General features: G+C 36.3%; 2 protein-coding genes across 10 annotated transcripts; one reads left to right on the top strand and one right to left on the bottom strand.

Moving 5' to 3' along the window:
• Window positions 1-732: 732 nt before the first annotated feature.
• Window positions 733-5,301, top strand: LOC121268423. Of its 8 annotated transcripts, none has more exons than XM_041172692.1 (3): window positions 733-903; window positions 2,179-2,245; window positions 4,639-5,301. In XM_041172692.1, the coding sequence occupies exons 2-3, from the start codon at window positions 2,218-2,220 to the stop codon at window positions 5,031-5,033; spliced, it is 423 nt and encodes a 140-aa protein (XP_041028626.1). In that variant the 5' UTR covers window positions 733-903; window positions 2,179-2,217; the 3' UTR covers window positions 5,034-5,301. The 8 variants fall into 8 exon arrangements, with proteins under 8 accessions (XP_041028626.1, XP_041028627.1, XP_041028621.1 ...); XM_041172687.1 differs by lacking the exon at window positions 2,179-2,245 and adding an exon at window positions 2,513-2,634 and having other exon boundaries at window positions 734-903; XM_041172688.1 differs by lacking the exon at window positions 2,179-2,245 and adding an exon at window positions 2,516-2,634 and having other exon boundaries at window positions 734-903.
• On the bottom strand, window positions 5,067-9,795 carry LOC121268422 (cytokinin dehydrogenase 1-like). Of its 2 annotated transcripts, none has more exons than XM_041172685.1 (6): window positions 8,996-9,795; window positions 8,590-8,717; window positions 8,243-8,503; window positions 7,885-8,147; window positions 7,364-7,796; window positions 5,067-5,389 (listed from the first exon to the last, which is right to left on the bottom strand). In XM_041172685.1, exons 1-5 carry the CDS (start codon window positions 9,657-9,659, stop codon window positions 7,475-7,477), a joined length of 1,638 nt encoding a protein of 545 aa, XP_041028619.1. In that variant the 5' UTR covers window positions 9,660-9,795; the 3' UTR covers window positions 5,067-5,389; window positions 7,364-7,474. The 2 variants fall into 2 exon arrangements, with proteins under 2 accessions (XP_041028619.1, XP_041028618.1); XM_041172684.1 differs by having other exon boundaries at window positions 8,584-8,717.
• Window positions 9,796-12,119: the final 2,324 nt, after the last annotated feature.

The following is a 12,119-nucleotide window of genomic DNA, read 5'->3' on the forward strand; positions in this document are numbered from 1 at the left end:
AATTAGTTTATGGTTCAAATCTGAAACACAAAATATACAAAATCACAACATCAAAGATTCAAAACACATGCACAATCAAATATCTACAACACACAGTTCACAAAGACACAATCTCATCCTCAAACTCTTCTGTTTAATCCCAACCTTCTTCCAATCTTCATAACTCAAAAAAAAAAAAAAAAAAAAATTTAAAGCTTTGAATTCAAGGCTTAAGCTGATTTCGTACGACAGATGAATAGCCTGCGAGAGAGAGAGAGAGAGAGAGAGAGAGAGAAGGGTTAAGGAAGCTGAGAAGGGGGAGTCGAGGAGGGGGTCTTAACACCTTACACCAAAACAACGTCGTTTTGGTCTGGGGTGCTTTAAAAAAAACACATATCACAAAAATGACGTCGTTTTGTGACGTATGGTTTTATTATTATTATTTTTATAATTATATATTAATAATAATATATAATATATATGCGGGGCGGGAGAAAATCAGAACGGAACTGCTCCTTCCATCCCCCACTTTTGCTGGCCGCCCCAGGCGTCGGCGAGGCTACCCGACCCCAACTTCCATGGCATGGATCCCTAATCCGACAAGGCGAGGGAGGGGTGAGGCAGCTGGATGTGGACCCTACTGCCCACCACTAAATTTGATAGTAAATTGATCTATTCTTAAAATTTTAAAATTAATATATATTAACTCGATTTTAAAAAATATACAAAATCAGACAGACTGATTACACGTAGTCACGTCCAATCTTTCGTGGAACATGTGTCCCACGAAGCTTTGAACGCGTTGAGCACGGGGTCCCACTCCCCACGCAGGATCAGATCAGATCAGAACCACGACCGATAGATGGATACAGAAGCAACTGCAATTTCATCACCTACTTCGCTTTTCTCTCCACTCCTCTCAAGGTACAACGAGCACATATTAATTTTTTGTCTCTGTTTGGTTACGTGAAATCCAAGTAAAGTACGATGAAAAGTAAATGAAAGAGACAAACAAAACTGTGGTTTTTGTTTGAAACATTATGTGGAAACTCACCTCCGTGGTGACACTAGGATCAGGTGCAATGTTGTGTGTGGGAGTCGAGTTGCGGTTTCTTTCGTTTTTCTTTCGGTTTATCAGCAACCCAACAGAGCAGGAAATGCGTATTGCTTCATTTGGAGGATTTACAGTTAAATGGACTTGTTTTTGTTGCATTGATTTATGATATGTTTTGGGGGTGGATTCTATATGTTTGTGATTTTGGAATCTAGGTTTTTATACAAACAATCTCCAGACGTCCAGAAGAAATTTGGGAATTTTGTAATCTCATCTTGATAGATCAAGAAATAATGCTATTGCTAATATTTTAATGTCTAATTCCAGTTGGTGAGCTATTTCTAGTCATCGTGAAATGATTCAAGCACAATTCATTTCCTTGGAAATTGTGCTTAAACTGCCAAATCGACTTAACTGCTTAAACTTTATGTAACCTTATTTATCAAAAAACAGTTGCTTGGGTTTGGTAGTGTATAACCGAGCTGTCACTAATTTCCTGAGGATTGCTTACTCAAAAACCAACTGGGTAGCTTCTGAGTATGAATACAGACCAAATCGAAGCAGAAGAATCTATAAAAAAAAATATTTCTTGGATGCTTTACTGTTGAAAGATATACGCTTGTTTGTCAACCATTTGACTTCATAAAAAGGGCTTATTTTCTCTCTTGGAACCCGATTCAATTTTTCTTACTAATGAACCAGCCGCCTTGTGTGATAACCCTACCGAAATGTCTGTCATTCCTCTTTCTTTCTTCAAATTGTATCATATTGTTGTGGCATTAGTTAGCTAAGTTACATATGCATAGAATTAATCCTCGTTTGTGAACTAGCCAACTTGATCAAGCATCCCATTTCTTAATTTTCCTTGTTTTCAGTTGTCTTGTTAGCACTGATATCCCTGACAAACATATTGAAACAAGTGCTCTGAATCTGCATGGTTTTCATCACTAGAATATGGTCCGTCTAAAATCTTTCTGTATTTCAGTAGCCTTTCTATAGTTAAAAAGCTGCTCTCAAATTTCCATCCTAAAATTGAGTCCATGCCTCGGGATAGCTTTCAAGGCCAAAACCAAACAAGTCATAGATACTGAAGGCTTTTTGGTTCTTATATCATCTCAAGTATCCCCTGATTTTGAACTTGACAGAGGTGAAACTTTTGCTAGTTTCAGTTGAGAAGGAATTGCATGCTTGAGCTCTTTGACATCCTCCTTGGTAATAACGGTTGACTAAAAGCAGATAAACTTATCTTGATAAACTTTATCTTGATAAACTTTCTAGCAATATGTTATCATGGAATGTATTTTATTTATCTATCAATGCTTTTCTTCCATGCATGTTCTTGATTGAATGTGATAGCAATGTCTTATTTTCTAGATCAATTTTATGACATTAAATTATGATGACCATTTGCACATTTTCACTCCTTATGAAGGTAATCATATGTGGGTAATTACATTGTTTTACGCTATATTGTGTCAGAAGGGTTTTTGAAGGATCATATTTCCGAGGAAAATAGAAGAATCTTACGGGAACTACTCTGTTGTTCTGCTTTTGCAAGTTTTGATCTTTCATGGAGCACAAATCAGATGAAACTTCACATGGTAATAACTTACATGTCAATATTTTTGGAAGTCCCATAAAAGCTTTAGGCTATAATTCTGAACGTTAGAATCAGTTTAGTTGAGCACTCGTGGACTTTATTTTACATATTGATGAAACATCTTATATTGATTTCAATATTGATCAGAATTGGAAACAAGGTGACTAAATCTATTTATAGTTTATGTTTAGATTTTATTTTATAACTGATGCTCAGATAATTTATTGCATCAGTAAAAGATGGTGTGCTTGGCAAGTCCACTATTCTTTCTTTCAAGCATATGATTATGTATGGTCTTTATGGAGCATCTTTGTGCCTTGAATCTTGTGCTTGGCTTTCATAGACACTTGAGCTAAAAGTGCTTCCCCCTTTTAATGTCTAAATTGTAGTTATTGCTCTTCATAATTGTCATGTCAATCAGTCTAAAGCCACATGTTGAATGTATGTGAAAGAAGGGTAATCAAGCTCTTATGTGGCATATTTACCAGCAGCTTGCTATTTGACATTAACTCATTTTGGGGTCTCGATGTTGTTTAATTCAAAAGATAGACCAAAAATTGACTTCTACATTGTGAATATTTGGCGTATCACTCCTATACTTTTTTTTTAATAAGTAAGAGAATTTATTGATCCTCATAATTTTTTTTTTTTGATTAGTAAGAAGTAAATTTATTTATGCGAATGAACTAGGCATAGCCCGTGTACACAGGAAGTATACAGAAGAAACACCTAGATACATTCTAAATTAAGGAAAGAGAGTCATGAACATTGTTTGCATCAAGTACAATAGCAGAGAACCAAAGCATTAAAGTGTGCATTAAAAAATTCTGAAGCTCCGCCATTGTGTGCTCCCTATCTTCAAAGCACCTCTCATTACTTTCCGACCATGTACACCACATGATACACAACGGGATCATCTTCCACACTACCGCCACTTGAGAGCAGCCTTGAAGCTCCTTCCAACAACCCAATAAATCCACCAGCCTCCAGGTTATTGATCCTCATAATTAGGCATAGCCCAAGCACACAGGTAGTATACAAGAGAGAAACACCTAATTACAGCCTATAATTTTGTTTTCCCAAGTATCACTCCTATAATTGAAGACTTGAAGTCAACAAATTAATGACAGCTTCCATATTAGTGATCATGAGGCAAAATATAAAATCATAACGATTGCTTCTTTCTTTCTCTCTCCATTTGGCAAACCTAAGTGGACTTCAATGTTAAGATATCTTTCATGTTTGAAAAAACCTATGGTCAAACGTTTTTGGAAGTAACTTTATGTTAAAAGAAGCATTTAAAAGCTGAAGACAAGCTGTGAAGACCAACTATATGATGGCGTTGATAATTTTATTCAACTCAAAACCCCTCTTGAAACAGAAAATGAGATATAAATAGACTATTTTAAAAATATAAGTAATGTTCCCTTTATATATAGTGGAGAAACAAAAGAGAGGAATCGGTTATGAATTTTAACAGAGTGAATGTGAGAAACAATGACTACAAGAAAGGTGAGGAAATTTATGAGAATTGGTTACACCAGTATAAGACATCCATTGAAAGTGAAAAGAACCAAAATTAGGATTTATAGGATTTCACTTTGAGTACATTTTTCGATTAGGTGTTACACAACATGGCTTGTTATTTCTCTGTTATCATAGTTGTACTAGTAAATTTAGAACTAATTTTACACATGATCATTTTGTCGTATCTATAAGCATCTAATTTTTCCAGTCATTCTTCTCTTCCTGAAACTTTTTCCATAAAGATGTTAAGTCCACTTTTTTGGTTTAGAAACCAGCTACCATTACTTATAGTGGAATTAAAGTTAAAGCATGGCCCTATCATATGTTTTGGTTTAATATCTGTTTGGTTCTTCCAAGTTGGAATCAAGCATGTTAGGTGTTTTCCATTTCATTTCGTTGTGGATAGAATTGCTTTCATGAACATGCTGGTGTTTTTTTCTTGTCAAGTTGAAGTTGCCTGTGCTTTGAATGCCACCAGATAAGAATGAGAACCTAATGGGGAGTGAAGTATTGAACTCCAATCGGCACGAGATAGATGGAAAAGATGTTCTAAGTCCAGTTTTAAGTCCTCCTGGACATCATGTACAAGTTAACATGGCTGATCAGAAAGTTGAAGAAAATGTGCTTAAAGATCCACCTTCTGAAGATATGTGGGCTTATGGGGAAGTTAACATGGAAGCCTCCATTTCAACCGATGATGTTATACGGGCTGGTGGCTTTGGAGCTAGAGATGATATAAGTAGCTTTCTTCCTGTTGCTAGTGATTCTACCGACTTTGAAGCTACTATCCGTGATGCTCGAGACTATGAAGAACCGCAGGGGGAGATATGCAGACCAGGTCTTGGCTGGACAGAAGTTACAGAAGCAGAATAGTTTAGTTGTTACCAGAATGTGCGAGTTGTTGCACTTAAAGTTTCTCATAGTACCTGTGCTTGTATGAATTCAAGGTATGCTCACATGTTAGTTCATGACCTAGGTTTATTTTATGGATCAAATACATCTTTTTGTCAGCTTAAACTGTCATTTTCATGGGAGAGATGTCATCTGATCTTGTATGTGGAACCAATTGAACGTTGTTTTACATATCGTTCTGTTTAATATGCTTAAAAGTCTTCCTTTGCAGGCTGCTGCCTTGCACCTATTTGATATTGCGATGTTCTCTTTGTATTTCTAAATTTTCTACCAAAGTACCGACAAAGGTTTCAAATGGCCCACAACCTTCTTGTTATGTAACACCCCGTTCCCATAGGATAGAGATGTTACTAACATTCATAACATAATGCCCGGTAAAGAGATTCATATCTTGAATATACCTCATTTATTGAAAAGAGATAAAATATTAAAAAAAACTGATTTGAACATAATCATCTCAAAAACTGAACGTAAAGTAAAAGAACATAAATTAATCCTAGGAATGACGTAAAAGACGTCTTATTCTTGTGTGAATTATCATCTATTCCTTCCTAATCCTTTGTACTAAATCTACTCCTGGCCATCCAGCTCTGCATCGTCATAAACATCATCTGTAACAATTAGACATGAAAGAAACAAGAAGACAAACAAGAATGAGTCGAATATTCAGTAAATAGCACATTCTACTGTAAAACATAATCTGGCCTAGCATGGATTTAGTTTCTGAAAACTCTTAACAACATATATACATATATCATCATATATTCACATAGCACATATCTATCCATCATCATGAGCGGAAGCATACATAATATGTAACGTGAATGTATAATAACTTGTTTATCTTGTTTTAACATGGAGTGAAACACGTTTGAGTCCGTGTTTCACTTAACTGGTATAACATGGAGTGAAACACGCTTGGGTCCGTGTTTCACTTAACTGAGTAATATGAAGTGAAACACGCTTGGGAGCGTGTTTCACTTCACTAAGTAACATGGAGTGAAACACGCTTGGGTCCGTGTTTCACTTTACTTGAGTAATATGGAGTGAAACACGCTTGAGTCCGTGTTTCACTTAACTGAATAACATGGAGTGAAACACGCTTGGGTCCGTGTTTCACTTTACTTGTGGTTAACCACGCTTGAGTCCGTGGTACTGTATTAAAATTTCTTATCTTTCTTAATGCATGAGAATTCATTAGGATTCATGAACTTTCTTAACATGGCATATTCTTGTACATGGTATAACATAACATGACATAGCATAACATAACTAGAACTGAACATTTTATGACATTCCATGGCATACATGATCTAAGTATTACACGAACATGGCATACATGATTTACGTGCTACATGAACATGGCATACATGATCTAATTATCATATGAACATGGCTTGCATAATTTGACTATTCTATTACATGGCATATTTGACTTGAATTACTACATGAACATCTCATGGCTTTCATATGATTTTAGTAACATTCAATTAATCAAATAACAAATTCATTCATTCAAGCATAATCTCATATTTCATCAAAGATCGTGAAAGGAATCTAACCTTGACTTGTCTTATAGCGTAGCATAGATAATCATCATAAGGACATCATATTTTCATACATAACAATAATATTCACAGTACGCATGCATTCATATGATCATACTATTTACCTCTTAGCGTTGCTTCCTGACTTCCAACTTGTAGCGCGTTACCGAGAGAAAAAGGCTGAGGCGATGGCGGCTCTGGGGTGGTTGGAAGTGACCGGCGACGCGACTGGATCCTTAGAAATGATTGGGTTCAACGGGGTTGGGTTGGCCGGCGTTTTCTGGCGCCGTGGGTGGTGCTCCGTCGTCCTAGGGTGGTCGGCGGTGGCTAGGCAGAAATAAGGCTTGTGCGAAATTGTTGGTTCTCTGGGTATTTCGATGTTTAAAATAGAGGCTTTGTGGTTTCTTATAGGCGATGGGAGGGAAACCTTAAGGAGATTGGCTGAAATTCGAAAATGCCTAGACTTTAGGAACCTATTCTTACGAGGATATAGATTTTGAGAGGATTTGAAAAGTTTGAGTTGGAGTTAAACTTAACCTGGAAACCGAATCTAGTACGAGAACTTAATGGATAAGAATACAAAGATTTTGGATAGGGAAAATCACTAATTTAAATCTATCTATTAGCACATTTTCTAAAATGAAAAAAAAAACAATATAATATAAATAAAATCTAAAATAAATAACAAATAAATAAAATACTAGTGTTTAAGCCCTAAATTTGGATCCGTATGCTACATGTTATGCTTACAGTTGTTATTGAAAGGCAAAGATGTTTACGATATTCTGTCCTAGTTTACCATTTTATGGTCATTTCTATACACCGTGGCTCATATGCGAGGCCAGCACTAATGCATCATGAGGTGCGTATTGCCTTCTGGAAGATTCTTTGTCCAGGAGCAAGAATTGCCCAAGGGTCATAGGCTGATTTCCTCTGTAAAAATACTTCCCAAAGGGAGCCGAAGTGAGTTTGCCACTCTTCTCGTGTATTGTAGTGGGGCAGGTATTGCTTCATTCCAAGTTGGGCTGTGGCACAAAAGTCTAGAATCCTTTTGTTTTTGGTTAAAATGTGCTCTAAGCCATCTGTTCCTGTAGAATAAGGCACTGCGGAGGATAAGAATGCCACTAGGTAGAAAACATCTTCATCTGGGGTAACTAAAGATGTTTTATTGTTCCACCTATAACACAGAAATAGGGGAAATTGAGGTTGAGATTATGATTTCCAAGAAAATATCTACAAAATAGTTGGAGCAATTGGATAAGTACTTGGTTTGGTTGACTGGGTAGATAAGGATAGGGCCATTGCTCGTCTCCATAACAATGTTGCCAAAGACCTCCTTGGCAAAGTCAGAAATTGTGCTCTTGGGGATGAGAAGATTCAGCCATGGGTGAGGAACTTCCCATAAACCTTTTGCTTGTAGTTTTTTCTCAGACACATGCACTCTATCCAGAAACTCCGCATAAGAAACTTCTGAGTGGAAGAGTGTGGATGGAATATAACTCAACTTTGACAATAAGTTCTCAGTAATCTGCATTTCAAATGGAGGTTGAGAGGGGTTTTTGGATAAGAATTGTGTACGTATTTATTGAAAGTACAATGTGATAGTTTCTACGCAAGTCTCACCTGATTCATAGTTTTAGTCTCATCCGGATTGAAGTATTTGACCATTTCAAGACAGTACAGAGTTCTTCCATCTGAACTGAATTCACGGGCTTGAAGTGGATCCTTGGGACTGAAAGAAGATCCCCAGTTATTAAGAAGTCCTGTTCTATTTATAATCACAAATCCTTCGACGTAGTCGAATGTATTCTCGGATGATATCAAGTGCTCTTGATCATTGGAAAATATGGAGAATTCTGAGTAGAGCACTCTAATCCATTTCACCTGTCCAAAGTAAATGGTTTTGTTATGGAGGGAGGAGCTTTTATATAGCCTTGGATATGCATCAAAGAATATAAATTTACTCTTGCCATCTTTGGTGCTAATTCAAGAGAAATTCTAGCTCGAGTGATTATGCCAAACTGTCCAAGGCCACCAAGAACAGCATGGAAGAGGTCGTTGTTTTGCTTCTCCGAACAGGTAACCACTTCTCCCTTTCCTGCACTCAAAATATTGATCTATATTAGTTGTGACCCATGGTTTTGGAAGTGAAACTTGTGGTAACTTTTAGTTCTGTATTGCATCTTTGCTTTAGTGCAAATTTTTCTTCCAATTGCTGGTTTAGAAGTTCACTATCCGAAAAATATTGAACCTACTGGAGTACTTATGGATTTTAGTGAAATGATAGTGTTATGCCACTTATTAGTGATCTGTGATTGAGCCACATTGTACCATAAACGTGTTTTTTGGGAGGGATTCAATGGATTGACTGAATACCTGTGACAACCTCCAGCTGGTAGATGTTGTCGATCTGGGGTCCATGCCGGAATGCCTGCCCGCTTATTCCTGCATTTGATAGAGTACCCCCAACGGTGAGATGAAGGTAATCTGTCCAAGATTTAGGTGCCAGCCCATGTTTAAGAGTCTCATGCAGAATATTTATCCACAACTCGCCACCTGAAACTTCCACATAAGGCATCTCCCCAGTGTGAACTTGCATTTCTAGTGCCTGAAGTGATTCCATGCTGATAACTATGCCTTGATGGGCTTGTGCTTGACCCTGGAGAGAGTGAGCACGGCCTCTAGCAGCAACTGTTAGCTCCGAAGCAGAACCCATCTGGAAAATATGCCTTATCGTGGTGGAAATATCAGGCACTGATTTTGGATGCAGGATTGCTAAAGGGAGGAAATGATACATGTTGCCGAAGTCCCTGGCTGCATGGTGATTGTTCTCAAAACTGAAGTAACCATCTAGAGGAAGTGTTTCCAATGATGAAAGAATATTGGTTGAATTTGAACGAGGTGGAACCGTTAGGGTGTCAAGAGAGTCGCTAGAACAAATATTGGTTTCATCAAGTATACAGCTTATGAATAAAATCATGAAAATTTGTAGTTCTATAATGGTGATCTGCTTGAGGAAGCACAAAGGTGGTGACCCCATCTTTTGTTGGGATATGTTGAGAGAGACAGAGAAAGGGTGAGAGGGAGAAAGATCTCTCTCTTTGCTCTCTTTTGTGAGGCAAAGTAGAAGGAGAGGTGTGGAAGAGCCCAAGGAATTGAAAGGCAGAGAGGAGAATTTAAAGGGATTTGGGCGGCACAGTCAATCACGTCCAGTGACGACTCTGTATATACACCCATCTTCAATCTTGTGGGATTTTCTTTTTACCTCTTTGTGCTCCAAAGTTGAGGAGATAACAGTCACAAAAAAGCGAAGATTTGGTACTCCCCCCACAGTAATAACCACAATTTCTTCCTTTTAAGTTTTACCTCGCCATTTATGGAGGTCTTGCTATATGCCTATTAAGTAACGATAGTACCTTGTAGTGTACGAGTCACAGCAGGATCATATGACAACTTTTGCAAACGAATGTAGTGCATGAGTGCTCTGTTGTCAGATGTTTGGGCATTGGTATTTAATTTTCCGATCATTAGAGTGATTGGCAGACCGGCCCCTACTAAGTTGCGTGCTTTCACAGCCAAGTGTGTGAGGGTGCGGCTCACTGGGTCCTCCTCCTGCCAGTGGAGTTCTTTGTGAAGGGCATAACATATGTTCTGCTCACTGTCTCTCTCTTCTGGGGTGGGCTAACTTCAATAATTTCGAGTGAGTACTAAGTAAGAAAGAAAGCATATTAAGGAAGGCACTGCTATTGTTTGCATGGTTATCATTCTCTTTTTTCATTCGTTCAAAATCTTGGTCTGTTCCAGTCACGAACTTTGATTTTGACGGTAGTCGATCTATTGTCTGTATCGAGTAATTTAGTAATGAGTTTAGCGCTTTCATTATGCAAAACTCTGACCGCCTAAGACTACTTGTCAAATTTCTTGGCTGCATCTGTAATTGATTTCTAATGAATAGCAGGCATATTGGGTGGATAAACTGCTGACCGATTTATTTAGATCTCATTTGTTTGTATGTTGAGTTGAGTTGAGATGAATTGAGTTCTCTATGAATAGTAGTAAATTGAGATGATTAAGTGAGTTTTGTGAAGTCCACCTAAGATGAATTTAGATGCATTTATGGAAAATTGAAAAAGATTATAAGTCCCGTGTGTAAAGAAGTGTTAAGTTAAAAAATATTGTGAGTTTCATGTGTAAAGAGGTTTTGAGTTGATATTAATTTTGTGATTGGAGAGTTTGGTATTTAGATGTTAGACTTAATTTAAAATTTACTTGAACTAAATTGATCTGGGTGTCAAGTTTTAAAAGTTCTATTCGTATACTGGCCTAGATCTATTTATATAATAATTTCAGGTAATTTGTTCGCGTCTTTAGTGAGGATAAGAACTTCGAATATCCTTTCAATTAAAAAAAAAAATTGAGAAAGAAAGAGAGTTTGTGAGGGCCTCAAACACGTGATCTCCACGTGATTCCCACGGTTTTCTGTTGGTGGGGAATAGGAAGTAGTACATTCTGAAAAGGACCAACACTGCAGGTAGATAAGGACCAGTGGAGTAAAGGATTATTCAGAATCTGGATACCAACAATGCAGTAAATGACTTGGCAGTAGCCAGTAGGAACTAATGCATTCTGAAGTGGACCTCTCTTAAAGCTTATACTAAATTTAATATAATATAAAATTTTAATCTTATTATTTATGGATATAAACTTATTTTTAAACATGAATATTAATATTATGTTATCAACATGTTATTATTTATCCTTACATAGTAAGTTATATACTTACATATTTATATGGTATAACATATATATATATATATATTGATAAGTACACATTAAGTTACATATGCATAGTGTTTTGGAGCTGAAAATAATGTTTTAAGCTCTAAATTTTATATTTGGGCAAAAATAATTATTCATTTGCTTAAGAAAAACCAACATGTCCAAGAAAAAAGTTCAAAATTGAATCACACATTTAAAACCGAATTGAACTGAAAAAATCTTAAAAAAACCAAAAGTTCAAATTTCCTAGATGAATTGATCGGTTCTGGTTATCAGAATTTCAAAACCAATTGAGATCGGTTCAGTTCAACAGCATGTTCAAAATCGAACCGAATCGAACCGATTATACTCCTAACAAAGCTACTCAACAAAGGATTGGTTCTTAAACTTATTTCGTTTGTTTTCAGAAAACATTTTATCTCGTTTAATCATTACAACTTTTCCAACTTCTAATACAAAATAAAATAAGCAATTTAACTTTTTTAAATTTTAAAACAAGAATAATATTAAAAAATATATTTGAACAATATTTTATTCAACTTTTTAACTTTAATCTCAACTCATCTCATCTGCAAAAATAAACGAGGCATAGTACTTCAGTTTCCTCTATTTCACTGTCGTTCTTGCTATTTTATTAGAGATTTAGATTTAAAAAAAAAATATATATATATATATAGATTGATGTGATGTGTTATATCTATTTTATAGTAAAAATAATATG

This window comes from Juglans microcarpa x Juglans regia, chromosome 5S (genome assembly GCF_004785595.1).
Source record: "Juglans microcarpa x Juglans regia isolate MS1-56 chromosome 5S, Jm3101_v1.0, whole genome shotgun sequence".
NCBI classification, from domain to species: domain Eukaryota; kingdom Viridiplantae; phylum Streptophyta; class Magnoliopsida; order Fagales; family Juglandaceae; genus Juglans; species Juglans microcarpa x Juglans regia.

Bases quoted from the DNA above. Each gene is read 5' to 3' on its own strand.
- LOC121268423 (XM_041172687.1), top strand. From the start codon at position 2,604: ATGGAGCACAAATCAGATGAAACTTCACATG. The intron at 2,635-4,638 runs GTAATAACTTAC...GAATGCCACCAG, and splicing joins ATCAGATGAAACTTCACATG to ATAAGAATGAGAACCTAATG.
- LOC121268422 (XM_041172684.1), bottom strand. From the start codon at position 9,659: ATGGGGTCACCACCTTTGTGCTTCCTCAAGCAGATCACCATTATAGAA. The intron at 8,718-8,995 runs GTATTCAGTCAA...TTTTGAGTGCAG, and splicing joins CCAGCTGGAGGTTGTCACAG to GAAAGGGAGAAGTGGTTACC. The intron at 8,504-8,583 runs GTAAATTTATAT...TACTTTGGACAG, and splicing joins TAGCACCAAAGATGGCAAGA to GTGAAATGGATTAGAGTGCT.